The sequence below is a fragment of the Nilaparvata lugens genome, chromosome 2, assembly GCF_014356525.2.
Source record: "Nilaparvata lugens isolate BPH chromosome 2, ASM1435652v1, whole genome shotgun sequence".
Lineage (NCBI taxonomy): Eukaryota > Metazoa > Arthropoda > Insecta > Hemiptera > Delphacidae > Nilaparvata > Nilaparvata lugens.
This window is the reverse complement of record NC_052505.1, coordinates 15895762-15915465: the sequence shown is the minus strand read 5'-3', so window position 1 is coordinate 15915465 and position 19704 is coordinate 15895762. Positions and strand designations below refer to the sequence as shown.

At 34.4% G+C, this 19704-nt stretch overlaps 2 protein-coding genes across 2 annotated transcripts in view; both read left to right on the top strand.

The window, feature by feature from the left end:
* The window catches only part of LOC111052277 (mutS protein homolog 5), a 68105-nt gene extending 64169 nt beyond the window's left edge, over positions 1-3936 (top strand). Inside the window, exons 21-22 of the mRNA XM_039419999.1 lie at positions 1967-2103; positions 3672-3936. The gene's annotated coding sequence lies outside the window, so the exon portion shown is untranslated. The remainder of the gene's footprint in view (positions 1-1966; positions 2104-3671) is intronic.
* LOC111059190 lies at positions 1233-19635 on the top strand. Its single transcript, XM_039419997.1, has 7 exons — positions 1233-1236; positions 1967-2103; positions 3672-3936; positions 7742-7998; positions 10385-10528; positions 15030-15112; positions 19560-19635. Exons 1-7 carry the CDS (start codon positions 1233-1235, stop codon positions 19633-19635), a joined length of 966 nt encoding a protein of 321 aa, XP_039275931.1.
* Positions 19636-19704: the final 69 nt, after the last annotated feature.

Here is a 19704-nt window from a genome sequence, read left to right as displayed (position 1 = left end):
ATATGTGTTGTGTATTTGCCATACGCTAGATAAATAATAATTCTTGTAGAAGTACCTAATCTATTACTAAATAAACACCAATGACCAATTTTATGTTATAATACAAGCTTATACAAGCAGACTAATACCAGTAGTCAGCAGGTTACTAGAATAGGAAAGTATGATTATTATTATTTATTTTTTTACATTCCACAATCACATTATCAAATTGATAATGGGAGAGAATGAACAGGATAAACCAAAAACTGTTTCTCTCTCTAATTCTGATTAAAATAGTCCAAATCAGGTGATGAAAACACTATTAAACTATTATCTTGTATTTTATCATGCTACAAACGGGACAGGATTGGGATTATTCAAATATTTTGCAAAAGTCTGACGAAGATGCTCTGCCCTGATTTTTGTTGCCAACCATCCTCTGAATTTCACAAATATCGTGCAAGCTGCCTTGATCAATACCGTGCTTGTATTCGTATTCTGAAGCTCCAAATTCAGTCACGGAATGCTCCAATTTGCAATCTTCTTGGAATGCAACATTCATCGATTTTTTTCTACCGTATATTGTATTAATATTTTTAGGCTTCATCTAACATCGTGTTATAAAATCGTCCTCAATTTTGTAGGTGTTGGAAAACTGGACAATCAAATTTCTTTCCTTTAGTGAAATTCATGTTATAAACTCAGCACCTGATTAACATTTGCTATCCTTGTTGTCTGTCATTACACAAAGCAAATTGCTTTCTCTATCCTTTTCTACCTTATGTTGCCAAATCTATTAAGAAATATAATGAACTAACAAAATATTCAATCTCATTTAAGAAAATGTATGATTCAATCATGAGGGTATATTTTTTCTTGGTGATTATATCCACTTGATAAACTTTTTTTTAGATAGAATCGATCTTGATACTGTAACAAGTATCAACAATTAATATTACATCGGGACGTGTCTTGAATCACAACCATCTACTACAGAAAGCAGTGGAAACATAAAATTTGGCAACTCTGATTTTTTATTATTTCCACTAAATTGATATCGTGAATATCATTATAGTTCATTCACTTTTAAACTGGAATTACGTCTGTAATTATCACCATATATTACTGTCGTGTTCTAATTCCTATTTAATCTTTAGTCAAATAAAATCACTTTGATAGATGAAATACCACAAATTTGAGTTTAATCATGATGATAATGATTGTCTACATTGTAAGTTTTAATGATTGCCTAGATGCGCTTGTTCTCTTCAATATTAGGATGTTTTTGACGTAATAAAAATAAACATGGATACACTAGGAAATTAGTTATTACTGGGTTTAGCCCATATTTCCGTAATTATAACATTATTTTGCATTTTTGCAGAATTCAATATTCAATTATCTATTTTAAACGTAGAAACACTTTACAAAACAAAATATAATCAATGGTAAATGTTTCTCTGCATGGACTATATTCATCCTAAATGACTCTGTCAAATTGTCGACCGAGGATCTTATTATATATTCTTCAATTTTTATTTCTAATTATGATCTTTATATTTTCCTTACTGGAAAATTATGGACTAATCGGTTAGTTATAGCTGGGGGTCAAATTGTCGACCGAGGATCATATTATATAATACAATTTTTATTTTCAATTTTGATCTTAATATTTTCCACACTGGAAAATTAGCAGCGACTAATCGGTTAGTTATAGATGGGGGGTCAAATTGTCGACCGAGGATCATATTATATAACACAATTTTTATTTTCAATTTTGATCTTAATATTCTCCACACTGGAAAATTAGCAGCGACTAATCGGTTAGTTATAGATGGGGGTCAAATTGTTGACCGATGATCATATTATATACTACAATTTTTATTTTTAATTATGATCTTAATATTCTCCACACTGGAAAATTAGTGAATAATCGGTTAGTTGTAGCTGGGATGAAGTTTGAGTGATAATATTGTATTTGTTGCAGAATTGTCGACCGAGGATAAACTTGAATACCAATTCAACGAGGTGTCAGGTGGATCGCTGCACTTCAAAGTGAAAGCAGCCAACGATGCCCACATCGCCCTCACGACGGGACCCTCCGAAAGTGAGCCCATCTATGAAGTAAGTCATCAACCACCACAAACCTACACTTTAGGGCCAAGCAACACGAAGCGTTTTCAGACGAGTCGGCAGGGAAGGTAGCTCTCAAATTGGCTGGTTAACCCAACACCCCAACCTAACCAGCCAATCGAAGAGCTTTCTATCCTGCTTACTCCTCTATAAACGCCTCGAGTGGCTTGGCCCTTATTATCTTATCCTACTGGATGTATTTTGCTCCTAAAATAGACTGACCTCATGTAGAGACCGACAAAATAATAAAGTTATCAATTTGGAGAAAAATGTGCAATTTTCCGCCTTTATTATCTCGGTAACAAAGCATTCCAAGACCCATGTTTACTGAAACTTTTCTTGTTATTTTGATGTAAGGAAGCCACTCACGAAGTTTGCTAAGACATGGCTGAACTGAATTTGAATTACTCCCAATCACTGACTTTCATATAATTTATATTATCATTTATCAATTTCATGTTAAACTTTGCATAGGCTGAATCTAAGTTATTACCTTATTCTTATTAATTTTAAGCTTATTTTACGACTCACACTGTCGATCAAGGAATCTTCCATTTACCGGCTTTTTTGCCTCACTGTACTCGTAGGAGCATAATAATTATAGACTATATTTACTGTGAGAAGGATCATTAAATGACTATTTTATTATTATTATCATCTATAATGTTATGAATAAGGATAATATGTATTTGATTATGTTGTAATGTTTAATTTAATTATTTCTATTGTAATAGATTAGTAGTTCCTGTATTTCTATTTCTTTGTGCTTCAGTTTAGTGCAGTAGCATAGTTTTTTTTGTAAAGTTCTCTTATATTTTGTTTTTTTTTCAAATAAATAAATCCACTTATGGAAAATACTGAGATATTGCGATTATTCAAATGCTAATGAATTAATAATTATCATTAAACGAAAATCCAAATTAAATGCTGTAAATCACCCCGAAGACTTCTGCTACTGCAAATAAATAAATTTCTGGCCGGGTTGGTCTAGTGGTAAAGAACGTTACAAACTTTGTTCTTCTAGCACCACCTGGTTTGTGGGTTTGAATCCCGTCGATAGCATAGACGTTTGATCATCTCATCAATTTTCCAACGCACTTTCCATTACCCACGCACAAGCAAAAAGCTCATGTGGGCATCATCCGCAATAAAAAAATTATTAAATCATTATTGTCAGGATTAATTCAAAATTGATAGCATTTATTTTGAATATACTTTCCATTGTTTGCATTAGAGATTCCATTTTAAATTATTAGTTCAAGATTTAAAAATAATTAAGTCTCTACTCCTACTGGCGAACAATTGTTTCACTTATGCTAGTAGTTATTCACCTGGAGCCGTACTTTACAGATAGTTGACATATTTAGAATACTAATTATTGTTTTTTTCTAATTGTCACATCTTTGTATTGTTTTTTTTTGTGTTTTTTGGTAAAAAATTGAATTGAATTCATTTTCCTTTTATTCACATTTCAATGTGTTTTATTGAGTTATTATTGATGATTCACAATGTAAATTGCAGTAAGTAAATTTGAATTAATAGTGCTGATTGTGTGTCAGATCTTCATCGGCGGCTGGTCGAACGCAAAGTCAGCAATCCGCAAGAACAAGGCGAAGCCAGACGCGGCGTTGGTAGAGACGCCGAACATCCTGAATGCGGACGAGTCGCTGGGCTTCTGGTTGCGCTGGAACGGCGGTGCGATCGCGGTGGGTCGCCAGGGTGAGGCTGAGCCCTTCATCAGCTGGGAGGACCCCGAACCATTCGTTGTCACCCACTACGGTGTATGCACCGGATGGGGAGCCACTGGCGAATGGGTTATTGACGGTAATCACTCTATTTGTTGCTCGTCATAGATTGCACAAACACTATTTGTACAATATAATATCAAATTATTCAAATGAGTGCAATATTTCTTGAGATTTTTATTAAGATTCTGTGATTCATTATTTCAACCTTCAAAATTTAAAATCTTCAAATTATTCCTGGACTAAATATCAAGTGACGAAGCAGTGTGTGATATCATAACCTCAACCTTTGGACAACATTAACTTTTATCTAACATTTTATCAAATTTGATAGTGTAATAGAGAAAATATATCCCATAGTATAGATCGTTTATGGAAAAATCCACAAGTAATATTGTATCGCATATTCCGGGATGTCTTGTATCACATCACAGCTAATTCCTATAGAAAAATGTGAAAAAATTGGCAACCTTGCCGTCCTATCATGTTCACTGATTTTATAACTTGAATTTCACTACAGAACACTAAAATTATTGGTGAATGCTTGTTTGGTGAAAATTTTTGAACGTTTAAAGAAAGGTTGATATTATTCCTAAAAAAAAGTACCTGACTAAAAATATTCCAAAAATATTCAAATATTCATTTCCATACATGAATCAATTCTTCCAATCACTGCTCCAATCTTCAATTGATGAATTTCTCCGTAAAAATTTATCTTGTAAATTAATGTAAATTCTTCTCTAAAAATCGTAATTGTTACAGTAGTTCCCTGCATACCTGGCTGGAATTTGGATGGAATATTGGCCCCTTCAAATCATACCACTCCTGTAATCCCAACTTTTAACGGAATCAACGGTTTGTTGTAAACTGATAAATTTTTGCTTGCGCTATACGGTCTAGGCAGCAAGCAATATTTTAATATATTGTAATCATCATTCATTGTAATTATCTTTGCTCATTCATCGTTTATAAATGCTCTATCAGCTTTTCAGGGCCTGGAAAATAGAATGCTTTTTAATCTATTACTACTTATTTCCCAACATGGCTACTCCTTTTTTCAATTGAATTTGATAAGAGTGTTCTCCTCTTAGACTTACATCTTATCAATATCACTCTACATGATATATATAATTACTATATAACATTATATAATTTCAAGAAGCTTATAATTAATATTATCACAAAATAATTTATCTTTATATCCTCAATACATGGTCTAGGACGCATTGTAGTTATCTTTAAATATATGGTTGTGCATTTAAGATATGATTTGCTTTAGCAATATATGTGTATTATATTTGTATACAATATCTATGTAGCCCGTTATAAAACATAATTTTGTGATGATGGAATTCAACGCGATCACTTTTTCACATTATTTCATCATAATCATTTATTCGTCCTGAACAACAATTTTATATCAACAATAAATTGCCATAAAACATTCATAATGCACATAGAATCAGTAATATAAAATATAAAACTTATATTATCATATTACAGTAATATTCATGAATTGGAATCGTTATCATACTACAGTATAAAAACGTTAAAATAACTCAATTTTTTTAAACAGATAAAATTTCCCTAGAATTGATATTCTCAAAACAAAAAAAGAGATAAATAAAGTATAATAATAATAATTTCTCTGGTCGAGGGTACAACACGTCCAGAGGAGTTTATTCAAAATATAGACATGATTACAAAAAGCATACGGTATAAGCTACAATTATTTACAAAGTATTAATACAATTGGTTGATTATTTGCTGATCCAAGAAAATTTGGCCCCCACTATATATGAATATGTGTCGGGATGCCACTAAATTATATCTTGAAGATTCTTAAAATTGAAGATCCATAGAAATTAAATCATTTTGTTAACTTAATTGTATTTGGATTGAAATATTTTCAAAAATTTCACCAGTAAAAATGTTTCCTAAGTGATTGCGCAACCGTAATATCAGTTTTTTTTGAGCGACAGTGTTTTCAGCATTCATAAAGATTCGCATACAGACTTATGCGCCTCGAACACGAACATTTCGATTTTCATCAGCTGATGTTATGCTTACTATATCTAAATTTGTACAAACTACAGCAACAGTAACATACAGTGTAATAAACAGCTGATGAAAAGCGAAATGCGTGTGTGCATATTAAGATGGATTCGCACTCAACTGTGACAGTGAAAATATAATTCCCATAAGTTCTAATGGTATTATTCATAAATAATAATAAAGATTAAAGAGTATTATTCATAAAGAATAATACTCGATCGGGCTGATCCAATTGGAACTCGTAGAAATTATGTTTCCACTATCCACTACCACTGTTCTGTGCTAATCCAGCTTAAGTCTGTACGCACCTTTAGAAATTATCACTGTGGAAGATGTTCATGGTACTCGCATAAAATCCCGAACTCGACAAGCCTCGTGTGGGAACTATCTTGATCGTACCGTAAACATGCTCGTATCGTACATCTACTTTCCGGTGCTCGTACCATAAACTACAGTTACTGTATAAAGTTTTATAGTAACTATACTGTAAATTCTTTATACAGTAACTATACCGTAAACTAATAATATGCGTACACATCCTTCTTTCAGCAGTCTTTTAGAGCCGGTTTCCGAGCTCGGGATTCAGCTAAGTTCTAGACTTAAAACAGCTGGAGTCAGAAAATTGGCTTTCCGAAACGGGACGTAGTCGCAGTCCATGTTTAAATTAAAATTCGAAAAACTAGAAAATTGATCACAAAATAAAAAAATCTGGTGTGGCGCACTCACACAACTTTCCTTGCCGTTATGAAAATTGATCACCTGACGCTAGTGTTCCCGCGCATCACAAGTCAAAGATGTGAGCCAGCTGGTGACAGCACAATAACGCTGGATACACACGAGATCTTATATCTCTTCATAGTGAATGATTTAATAGAATCAACAGTTGCCAACAGTTTGCAATTATTGAAAAATCACATTTTCTCAAATTTCAAACTTATTTTCAATTTTAGGTGAAAATGTTACTGGACATTAATTGTAGAGATTCTCATGCTTAATCTTTTCCACTTGAAAATTTTTGTTTAAATTATATCTGAGACCTGATAATTGGAAATCTAAAATCAAACTTTGCATAGATGGGGCGGAGCTCCTGGAATTTTTACAGATATGGGACTTGTGGCAGCTGATATAGCATATCAATGACTATTCTAGGTATGAATTTGATCAAAATTGTTGGAGCCATTTTCGAGAAAATCGCGAAAAACTCTGTTTTTGACAACATTTTCGCCATTTTAGCCGCCATCTTGAATTGCATTTGATCGAAATTGTTCGTGTCGGATACTTATATCGTAAGGACCTTAAGTACCACATTTCAAGTCATTCCGTTAATTGGGAGATGAGATATCGTGTACACAGACGCACATACACTCATATATATACACACACACACACACACACACACACAAACATACAGACCAATACCCAAAAACCACTTTTTTGGACCCAGGGGACCTTGAAACGTATAGAAATTTAGAAATTGGGGTACCTTAATTTTTTTCGGAAAGCAATACTTTCCTTACCTATGGTAATAGGACAAGGAAAGTAATAAAGATAAAATATTGTAAAGTTTCAGCTATTTTGAATTATATAGGAATGTTTCATTTCGTCAAGGAAAAACGTTTCCAATTATAGAAATGAGAAAATAAAGATTATCATAAAAACAGCGACTATGCCCCCTTTCTACGCCAATTTTCTGACTCAGCTGTTCAAAGTCTAGAACTTTGAATCCCGAGTTCGGAAACCGGCCACGCAAGTATTAATATTCAAAATGTTACTCTCTACTTTATCTCAATGTCTTTTAGTCCCCACCTTACCGTTTCACTTTGTTGCAGCCCCGGCAGCCCAGCCCGGCTGGAACGTGGAGACGCCGGTGGAGAGCGGAGCGCCTGCTACCTGGGTTCCAGTGGCCGGAGGAGAGCCGGTGCCACCTAATGCTATCCCCGCCGGACTGGACAACGGCAGCGAGCAGCTGTATGTCGGGAGAGCCAAGCACGACAGTGGCGCACTCATCCCCGGCAAGGTGGTGCCTTCGCATGGCGTCTGCTATGTGCCCTGGGGCGGCGAGGAGCATGGCATCGCCGAATACGAGGTACACTCGAAATATAAGTACCAAAAGTAGTAGAGATGATGATAATTGGTATTTCCGAGGACGGGGTTAGCTTAAAACTGTATATTTATTCTAACAAAAGTATAAATTATCAAGGTTCCTAGAATACAAGGTAGTGGTCACGCGCATCTCGATCTTTTGACGATCAGAATCAGATGATCGGTGTGACGTCATTAGTGCTCTAAAACTTTATTCTTCCTATTTTTTCTATGAAAAATGCTCAAGTTGACATGGAAAAGAAAGGAAGAATACATTTTTAGAGCACCAATGACGTCACACCTATCATCTATCTGACTCTGATCATCAATGGATCGAGATGCGCGTGACCACTACCTTGTATTCTATCTAGGTAGACTACCCAGATAATTCTACTTTTTTAGAAGAAATTTGCTCAAACTTTGTAAGTCTTTTTCTCAAAAAGTACATAGCTTTCAAGTCCCATCGACATCTCCTACGATTCATAAAATAATTTATCTTCAATTTTTCTAGAGTTTCAATACTTTTGGACGGCTGAATCTTTCAGAATGCTCGATATTGTAAGAGCATGCACATCGAATACCTGTTGCTCTCTTTTTGAAAAACCAACACGCCAACATGCTATTCCTGGCTCTTTTGTAATTCAATTACTTAATACTAATGAATTTCATTCAAAATCAACCATTGATTAAGGAATTGAAAAAAACAATTATATACTAATATAATATTACTCTTACAATCATTTTTTTTTTGTGTCTACTGAAAATTATACAGTCGAACCTCTGTATAACGAAGTCGATTATCCCGAGAAAACGTCTGAGAGAGGAAATCGCTGCCGAGAGGTATTCGTTATTGAGAGGTTCTGTCAAGAAAACTGCCACGATCCTATCAATTGTATAATATCGTATCACGGCGGTAAATAAATAAATATGGTATATAAAACATATCATCGCGAACATAGGTATGGTACCTATTAGGCCAATATTGATATGGAAATTTGAAAATTCGTGCTGTTGAAAAAAACATGTTTTTTGTAGAACGTAATAAGTAAGTAAACTCACCAGAAAGCTTGATTTGTACTATTAGTAGAGTTTAATCAAAGTACATACTCTGTAGCAATATTTTTCATCTTTTTACACTACTATTAGATGGAACACAAAATACGGTTATTTTGTCAATAACGTCACTATAAATAGTATAATAACTCAAAACGAAAATTTCCTATCTTTTCTTCCTACCTGAATTGCCATTATTTTAGTCTATTAACCTTTCTGCTGAAACTAAAGAATTCCTTGAAAATGACCGTTTACTTCCTATACACACTACACTTTGTATGTTGAAGTCAAGAGAAAACTTTGTTGTTGAGAGGTCAGAAATTCGTTAAATATAGGTAAATAAGCAGCAAAAACTCTAAAGTGTCATGGGACCAGGTAAAAATTCGTTGTGTAGAGGATTTCGTTAAGTGGAGGTTCGTTATAGAGAGGTTCGACTGTATTTAGAATCAATAGAATATCTTGCCTATTCCTTCAGGAGGACACTCTTCTTTCGGTAAAAATATGCATGGCTTCCACATACTTGACCAGGAAATAAATTTCTGGTTGAATCTTTCTAAATTGAAATCACTGAAAAATATAAGGGCGAATATATTAAAGCATACCGGACATAAAATTGGACTTGAATTCTTGGAAGTGAAAATATAACCTACCTTCTAGAAAGTTTACTATCTACGAAATTTGGGAGTAGAGCAGTTTTGAGCTAGACCTGTTGCTCTAGCCCAATCATATCTTTATTATGATTTGTAATTCTATTAATGATATGAATTAGTAAATGGATAATGCAGAAGTCACCAACATAGTTCAACAACCTCTCAACTTTGTTCTCATTTGATAATGAAAACTTTCAACAGACTAGAACAGTTTAAAATATAATTAGATAAATGTCTTCATTTTTACACTTAGATAGATAAATATAGTTTTCTATTATTCAATTCAAGCATACAATGCAAATTGAAAACATGGAGTACAACCATCAACAAAATAATGCATTCAAAAATTCTTTAACAGCCTGAGCAGAGAGACAATAGAAGCATCAACTAAAATGTCATACTTTTCTATTTAGCTTTTTTTATACATTCTACATTGACTGACAACTGTTTGATCTCCTTTCCCCATTCGTAGGTTAGATTGTACCTTGAAGATCCAAGTTAAATCAAGAGGTCATACATGGTCAACATCCACAAACTTTGAAGAAGGGTCTACATTGGTGCAGTGGATTAAGTTCTTGTAAAGTCGACTTCAAATTTGCAAAACTCATTTATTTTATACAAAAATTGAATTCAAGTGACCAATGTAAACGCCCCATGATGTGAGTAGTGATGGTGGATTGATTGAAGGTGCTGACCGGATGCGAGGTGACGTGGATGCCGTCTGCGAGCGGACAGGTGCCGTCTGGTGCCCTGGAGGCGGGGCAGACCGAAGACGGCGAGACGCTCTACATTGGTCGCGCTACTCACGAGGGTGCGTCGGCTGTCGGAAAGGTATCAACTTTATTTTATTGAAATTGATGTCTCCAACTGCCTTCTATAGTGGGTAGCTGTGATTCAAGTATATTTTATATACCTTTGTATATTTTATCCAATACTAGCAGGTAACCCATGCTCCGCAATGGTCTGATTACAAACTAGACCTACTGAGATCTTGAAGAATCTAAAATAGGCCTATAACCATCCTCGGTAAATTAAGAATGCAAAATTTCAAGTTAATCAGTACAGTAGTTCAGACGTGATGATGCGTCATTCATGAATTTCCTATCCCGTACGTGTATAAGCCAGTTCTTTCCTTTATTATAATATAGATTAGTTGCTGTTTATTGTTGATACAAGGTTGAGCAGTCAAACGGCACTATTTTATGTATTGAAATAAATTTCACAGAAAATATTTTCAAGTCATGTATATTACAACAAATTGTAACAAAAAAAAAATGGAAATTTTGGTTTTATAAAGAAAAAGTGTTACTTTTCAATATTACTCTAGTAAGTTTAGAAGAATCTAAAATAGGCCTATAACCATCCTCGGTAAATTAAGAATGCAAAATTTCAAGTTAATCAGTACAGTAGTTCAGACGTGATGATGCGTCATTCGTGAATTTCCTAACCCGTACGTGTATAAGCCAGTTCTTTCCTTTATTATAATATAGATTAGTTGCTATTTATTGTTGATAGAAGGTTGAGCAGTCAAACGGCACTATTTTATGTATTGAAATAAATTTCACAGAAAATATTTTCAAGTCATATATATTACAACAAATTGTAACAAAAACAAAAAAATGGAAATGTTCGTTTTATAAAGAAAAATTGTTACTTTTCAATATTACTCCAGTAAGATGGTGACCATCATTCTGCACACTCTGAACATACTTTGACCCACACCTTCTTATATAAGAATTCCCAGGGTCGCCCTGGGCCGGCTAGACTCAGGCGGGCCGCAATAGGGGCTATAGCTGCTAGTGTGGTGCCTTTCAACCACCCTGGCTCCTGCTGCTGGTTGAAATAAAGAAGTGAATACTTTTCGGGGGCGGTGAGACCCCTTCGTGCTGATGGTGTGACTTCCCGTCGTCGGCAAGGCCTAAGAAGATCACCACGAGGTCACTTAGAGAATGGAGAATATTTATGAAAGAAGGGCCGTGTTTTCACACTGCCTCATGGTTTATTGCGTGATGAGACAGGATTCAGAACAGTGTCCAGGCGACAGCACCGTGCTGTTGAAAGATGTCTCGGGTAACCGGATTTCTCACCTGGAAGAGGGTGGTGTCCGCAACCTCGAAATGTCGTCCCCATTAGCCCTTCTCATCAGCTTACATTTGAATCTGGAACCGCTCGCACCTCGGCCTATCTCCTAGTCCACGTACAGGCGGTCACTTCGTGTAACCGGCTCTCTCAAGTCGTCAAAAGATGAGAGATGAAATTGATAAAATCATAGATGTCTGTTGCAATCAGTACTTATCTAGAGAACCAGAGACGGGACAGACGTGCCCAGCCTGTAATAGTACTCCGTTTCCGATTCCAGCCTCGTTTGGATCATCTGGAACCTCGAAGTAGAACTTCATTGTGGGGTGACAAGTCCCCACTCGTGAGAGTCGTGGGGACTCTCGGTAACCGGCTCTCTCACGTCGCCAAAAATTTAGATATCGAGGCGGGACAAACGTCCCAGTCTCTAATAGCGCTTCTTCCTTCTCAAATTCCAACCTTGTTTGGAATCCTCTGGAACGTAGACTTTTGTCAAAGTCTAGCAGGTCGTTACAAGTCGTATTGCTATAGTAAGGTCCACTCTATAATGACAGTGGAGAAAGATAGGAGTAAAACGTTGCCGATCCTCTGTCTTGTCAATGCCTTCTATGGAGGGTAACTGATACCGCTTTATTGATGTAATATTAACTGTTCATTCTCGTTTAAAATGAATTATATTTCAAAAATCAGTTAAAATTTCAAAATTAATATTTCAAAATTATATTTAAAATCAATTTTACTTTATCAAGCAAGAAATTATATTTTTCAATGATTTTATAATGAATTTTCATAATCAAGAATAAATATTTTGTTAGTTAATTATTTTCTACATTGTTAAAAGACGATCTGGCAACAGAGCAAAGCGAGAAAGTGATAGCGCTATCCGTTTTGTTAAATGATAGAAAAGGATATCAATACAATTATTGCTAATCAAACACTGCCATTATAACGTGGACCTCACTACAGTTGCTGAATCTTGTTGAGAATAATAATTGTTTTCATTCACATGAAATCATCGAAGTTCAGAAATCAGGAAGTTGTTCAGTATGTGAACATAGCGATCTGATGTTACTGTAACAGTGTGGCCGTTATCATTCTTTAAAAAATATGGACCAATTATCCATTTGAAGACATCGCACACCAGACAATCACTTTTAGCGAATAGAGTGGCCTTTCTATTAGATTTTGAACAGTCCAATACCGAAAATTTTGTCTATTTATGTGTTCGTGAGACTTGAAAAATGATGGTCGCCACTTTACTGGAGTAATATTTGAAAAGTAACTATTTTTCTGTACAAAACCAAAATTTCCATTTGGGTTCTCACGATTTGTTAGAATATTTGACTTTGAAATAATTTTGTGAATTTCATTTTAATACCTAATTATAGTGCCAATAGAGCTGTGCTTTTAGAATAAGTTTGTTTTTCGATCCGTTTTCAAAATTATTTCTTTAATATGTGAATCTTCTCTATTTAAGTGATAAAAATGTGAAATATCTGTTCTATTTTTGGTTCTGAAGCATCTAAATTTGAAAATCTACTTTGTGAACATATTTAAGGACTGAACATTTTGTGAAGTGAAGAACTACAATACATAACCTATTTCGGACTAAGTGTAACCCTTTCTAAATTTGGAGGAGAAATAGTACAAGGTTATCTTATTTTTACTCTCCCTATCATTGTGATGATGTACTTATTGTATGAATGAATAAATAATAACGAGTGCCTTATTTCATTTCATTTCATTTATTTATCGTCACATTACATCAATTTTTGAGTAACACTCATTTGACTGGTGACATGTCAATACTAGAACAAAATTATATTTAAAAGACTTAGTTCTAACTTCTTGAAAGTAAAACAAATAAATACACTCTATAATGTATCTCATCAAATTCACATGGAAATGAAAGTCACAAAAAGTTAAGTTACACTCTACAGCCCCTTTTCACAAATTAAAATTCGGCAGCAGAGTATAGGGCTTTCTCTACTAGCATTTTTCTGACTGTTAGTTTGAATTTGTTTATTGAATCTAGATTTCTGATGGCTGCAGGTAATTTATTAAAATAACGTATTCCAGAGTAGAATGGAGTTTTTTCTAGAGCTGTGTGCCTATGTACTGGAAAAGCAATGAGACTACTATTACGTGTATTATACCCGTGATTATCTGTGCAGAATTGAAATTTATCTAAATTATGTTTAACAAAAACTAACAATTGATAGATAAAAATAGATGGTAGCGTTAGAATGTTTAGGTTTTTGAAGAATGCTTTGCAAGAATCTCTTGATCTCAATCCACAAATGACTCTTATTATTTTTTTCTGGATTATAAAAATTTTACCGCTATCAACAGAATTTCCCCAGAAAATGGTTCCATAGCTTAGATATGAGTAGACATATGCGTAGTAGACGGCCAATAGGGTGCTTTTGTCTAGTGAGTGAGAGAGGGTGAGAATCACAAAATAAGCTTGATTTAGTTTTTTTGCAAGGACCTGAATATGCTCCTTCCAAGTAAAACTCTGATCTATTATAAGTCCCAGGAATTTTGTTGAAGAGGACACTTTAACACTGTCTTCAATTATTGGAAGATGTACTCTGTTCACTGCTGTTTGATTACGAGCAGAGCTCAATTGAATAAGATGGCTTTTATTATAGTTTAACGATAGACCGTTTGCTTCAAACCACTTTGACATTGCTGACAGTGCACTTTTCAATTTACTTGCAAGAGTGATGTGATCGGGGCTTGTTGCCAGAGCGTTGTGTCATCTGCATACATAATTAATCTTATATCAGGTGCAGCACTTGTCAGATCATTAATATATACTAGGAAAAGCAAAGGTCCTAGTACGGATCCTTGAGGGACTCCATTTGGGACTAAAGCATATGAAGAAGATTTAGCGGACAATTTATCTCTCACACATTGTTGCCTATTATAAGGTATGAGCTGAACCATTTTAGAGCGGTGCCATGTATTCCATAATAGCTTAACTTTTTCAGTAATATCTCGTGATTCACACAATCAAAAGCTTTTGACAGGTCACAGAAGATGCTAGCAGCATGTTGCGACCTGTCAATCGCATGCGACATAACCCTGACAAATTCATAAATTGCACATACAATGTCCTTGCTCCTTACCTTGTATAATAATAATGAATCAATAAATTAATCAAAATGAAAACCCCTCAGTAGTGGATCGTCAAAGCTACAGATATACTGTATTGAACTAATAGACTATGATTTTTTATTTTTTTCAGGTGCAAGGAACCCATGGAGTGTGCTACATACCTTACGGCGGAGCGGAAATCCCCTACAATGACTATGAAGTTTTAGTTGCGAAGTAACTCTGCTTGCTTCAAAAGGCATTCCCTCAAAATGAATCATGTTACTCTCATAGAGCTTAAAGCTCGATTGTTTTACACTAGGCTATTTACTATTTTTATCTATTTGCATGGTTCTCTAGATAAGTACTGATTACTACACTGACATGTATGATTTTATCAATTTCATTTCTCATAAAAAATATAGTATTATGATAACATTATTATTTTATTATGTTGGTAACACAAATTATATACAACATTGTAACATCTTTTGATTGGTAAAGTAATAGAAATGCACAAATTTGTCATTATTTATCGTGCTTCATGAGCGACCTGTATCGGCTAGACTCACAGTGAAATACTAAGAAACGCCAATGCTTCTCTGAACAACCACACCTTTCAAACATTTGAAATTATATGTGATTTCTAATATTATATTTATTTTAATAAAAATCAATGTATTTATATATTTGTTAGATGTTATGTTACGTGATTATCAAGCTAGCTATTGGCCTACCTTAAATAGATTATGCTTATACTTGATGCCTCGTCGTGTATTTTTGTCAGAGAATAAATCAAAGATATATTTTATTTGACACTTTTTTACCAGCCTATTCCCTGATTTCTCATTCTACTAAAGTAAGGTGACAATCTGATCAAGTAGCAGTGTAGTTTTTAGAAATAAAATTAATACATTTATGATTTTTCTTTGGAAAACTTTCAATTTTAGTACCGGTAAAGTTGGATCACTTCACCTGACTTTTAAAAATAATTTTTCTAGATTAGACCTACACATACTATAAAGGAACCACGGAATAATGCAATAACGTTTTCAGCATAAAAATGTAAGGGCCCGTCCACACGCATAGCGATCTGTCATCCTATAGGTAGGTATTTATATTTTTAAATCTTAGGGAGCGATTTATGCCTCCATATCTTCAGATCGCAGATTACTCTCCGTGTGGCTAGGTCTTAATCTTATTTTAAATTCACGAAATTTATACGGTAAATACTATTTTATTAAACCACTTTCCCTACTAGATAATTAGATCACATTATAAAATAACATTTCAACTAGGAACAACTCAATTACAAAAAATAGGTTTTCATTGCAGTTCTTGTTTATATTAAGTACATAGTAGGCTATGCAACAGAAGAGTATTGAATTCATTTAAACAAAGGTCCTGTTAATGCAAGAGACCACGTATCCTAAGCTAACCTAAGCATTTGATTTAGTGTGAACCAGAAAGTAATAGTGAATCTAGTCAAATCATGGATTTTTATTTTTAGATTTTGAATTTAGACTAATTCCATTTATTAAATATAAGGTAAGCAAAACTGTTGCCTTATATTCTTCATGTACTGTAATATTATATGAAAGTTATCTCAGGAGTTTCTTACTACACTCTAGTGAAAAAGGAATAATATAGCAAGGTAGTTAGGTACCGTATAATAAAAGATGTGATATGTCTGCAGTTTTAGTATAGGTAGGCTACCTACTATATAGTAGATACAACTTACATAGGGTACCTACCGGTACTATACAGTAAACAGTATTATAAAAATCAAACTAGGAACAACTAGTACCGGTAGGTACTCAATTTTTCAATAATAATTGACCGAGCAAAGTGAGGTCTAAGATTCAAGTCGACGGTTTGGCATTTCTCTTGATATTAAATGTTTATATGTTGCGCATTTACGGCGAAACGCGGTAATAATTTTCATGAAATTTGACAGGTATGTTCCTTTTTTAATTGCGCGTCGATGTAAATTGTAAATACAAGGATTTTGGAAATTTTGCATTTCAAGGATAATATGAAAGGAAAAGGGAGCCTCCTTCATACGCCAATGTCAACACCAATAACTACGCCAAAATCTTTGCCGATGCCTGTGCTGATGTCAACGCCAATATCTGCGCCAATGCTGATGCCAAAATCTGCGCCAATGCTGATGCCAACAACAAAAATCAATAGCCACGCCAACGCCAATGCCAATAGCTACGCCAATGCCAAAATCTGCGCCAATGCCAATGCCAACAACAAAAATCAATGCCGATGCCTGCGCCAATGCCAATAGCTACGCCAATGCCAAAATCTGCGCCAATGCCAACAACAAAAATCAATGCCAATAGCTACGCCAATGCCTGCGCCAATGCTGATGCCAACACCAAAATCAACGCCGATGCCTGTGCCAATGCCAATAGCTACGCCAATGCCAAAATCTGCGCCAATGCTAATGCCAATGCCTGCGCCAATGCCAATGCCTGCGCCAATGCCAATATCAACGCCGATGCCAAAGCCGACACCAAAGCATACGCAAATAGCAATGCCAATGCTTATTGCTGACTCTGTATCTCAAACTTCAACACTACTGCATTACCTGGAGGTAATTGCCATCCATGTTCACATTCACAACTTTGAATTCAGAAGAACAGTCACAGTATCATGAAAGAATTGATTCAAAAAATCCTCTCCTAAATTATTCCTGTATGCAGAACTCTAAACCTTGAAAGCTGAAAATATCAAAAAACCAAACCTTACCTAAATTAATCCTCACCTAAATTAATCCTGTATGCAGCATCTATCTCTTTTCCAAAAAACGAATTACATTGTCATTTCAAGCCAGAAATGTACATTGTATAATTACAAATATGATACAAATTTATGTGACTCTGTATTGAATTTGGAATGCAGTCGTCTACTACAAGCATGAGGCAATGCCAACTGAGATGTCACCTGTATCGAGTTTGGAATGCACCGTCTACTACAAACATGAAGCAATGCTAACTGAGATGTCACCTGTATCGAGTTTGATATGCATCAGTCGACTACAAGTATCAGCCCAACACTACCTGCATCCAGATCAGCCCAACACTAACGTCATCACACTGGAGTCACACTTAACTGAAAATCATACTGAGTGCCTTAACGGACTGTTTTCCAAAATGTGCATCAATAAAATCAACCGCGTCAATAGTGAGAGAAATGAACATTTTTTGATTTATTGAAATTTTATGTGAAAATTAAATGTAACAATTCATCAATTCATTTAAAAAAAAAATAAAAAAATAAAAATATAATTTTTTTTATTCAACATACTAATTTTTTTTATGCAATAAAAATTAAATTTTTCTATCTATTAAATTTATGTGCAATTTCAAAAACTATTCTTTACATATTAAACTTTCTGTTGAGATATTTTTCTTTAAATTATAAAGCTAAATCAAAAGTAATATTGATATTCTATATTTTGAGATATTGTTTGGAAACATATAACAAACGCTATTGATGAATTTTTATAATAATTTTCAATATTTTTGGATGACATGTAATGTTTTTCTAGAAAAAATTGTTACTGTTCTCGAATTTAAATTTCAACAATTTTCATTAGGGTCAATGTAAATTTTTTCTTTAAATTTTCAAACAGTAAAATTTTTTTATGTCAAGAGGGGGGTATTTGTAATATTACATTTTTCTTCTCACATTTGAATCGAATCTTCAATTCGAGATCTATGGAACTTTATAGTAAATGTCAGAGTTATCAATAGACGGATAAACTTTTTGACGGAGAATTTATTATCGTAAATGTTTGTTGCATTGTTCCATGGTGTCACCGAGGCAGGGTTAACAAATTACTGGATAACAGTTTATTTAAATAGAATATGTATAAAAAATTTAAAATAACATTTTCAAAATAAAGTTTTATTGAGAACAGATGTAGAATGTGAATTCTAAACTTATAAGTTATAATTTTTTGATGACGTGTCTGTGGAGATCGATATTGAACAGGGCGTTGTCTTTTGTGACTGGCAACTTGTGTCTTTTTCCTGTTCGATCTTCTTCTGAAACTAATGGCTGGCTATGTTTGTGTTGTAAAGTTTTGCTCTAAATCACTTTGACATTGCTGACAGTGCACTTTTCAATTTACTTGCAAGAGTGATGTGATCGGGGCTTGTTGCCAGAGCAGTTGTGTCATCTGCATACATAATTAATCTTATATCAGGTGCAGCACTTGTCAGATCATTAATATATACTAGGAAAAGCAAAGGTCCTAGTACGGATCCTTGAGGGACTCCATTTGGGACTAAAGCATATGAAGAAGATTTAGCGGACAATTTATCTCTCACACATTGTTGCCTATTATAAAGGTATGAGCTGAACCATTTTAGAGCGGTGCCATGTATTCCATAATAGCTTAACTTTTTCAGTAATATCTCGTGATTCACACAATCAAAAGCTTTTGACAGGTCACAGAAGATGCTAGCAGCATGTTGCGACCTGTCAATCGCATGCGACATAACCCTGACAAATTCATAAATTGCACATACAATGTCCTTGCTCCTTACCTTGTATAATAATAATGAATCAATAAATTAATCAAAATGAAAACCCCTCAGTAGTGGATCGTCAAAGCTACAGATATACTGTATTGAACTAATAGACTATGATTTTTTATTTTTTTCAGGTGCAAGGAACCCATGGAGTGTGCTACATACCTTACGGCGGAGCGGAAATCCCCTACAATGACTATGAAGTTTTAGTTGCGAAGTAACTCTGCTTGCTTCAAAAGGCATTCCCTCAAAATGAATCATGTTACTCTCATAGAGCTT

Bases quoted from the DNA above. Each gene is read 5' to 3' on its own strand.
- LOC111059190 (XM_039419997.1), top strand. The intron at 3,937-7,741 runs GTAATCACTCTA...ACTTTGTTGCAG, and splicing joins TGGCGAATGGGTTATTGACG to CCCCGGCAGCCCAGCCCGGC. The intron at 15,113-19,559 runs GTAACTCTGCTT...TATTTTTTTCAG, and splicing joins TATGAAGTTTTAGTTGCGAA to GTGCAAGGAACCCATGGAGT.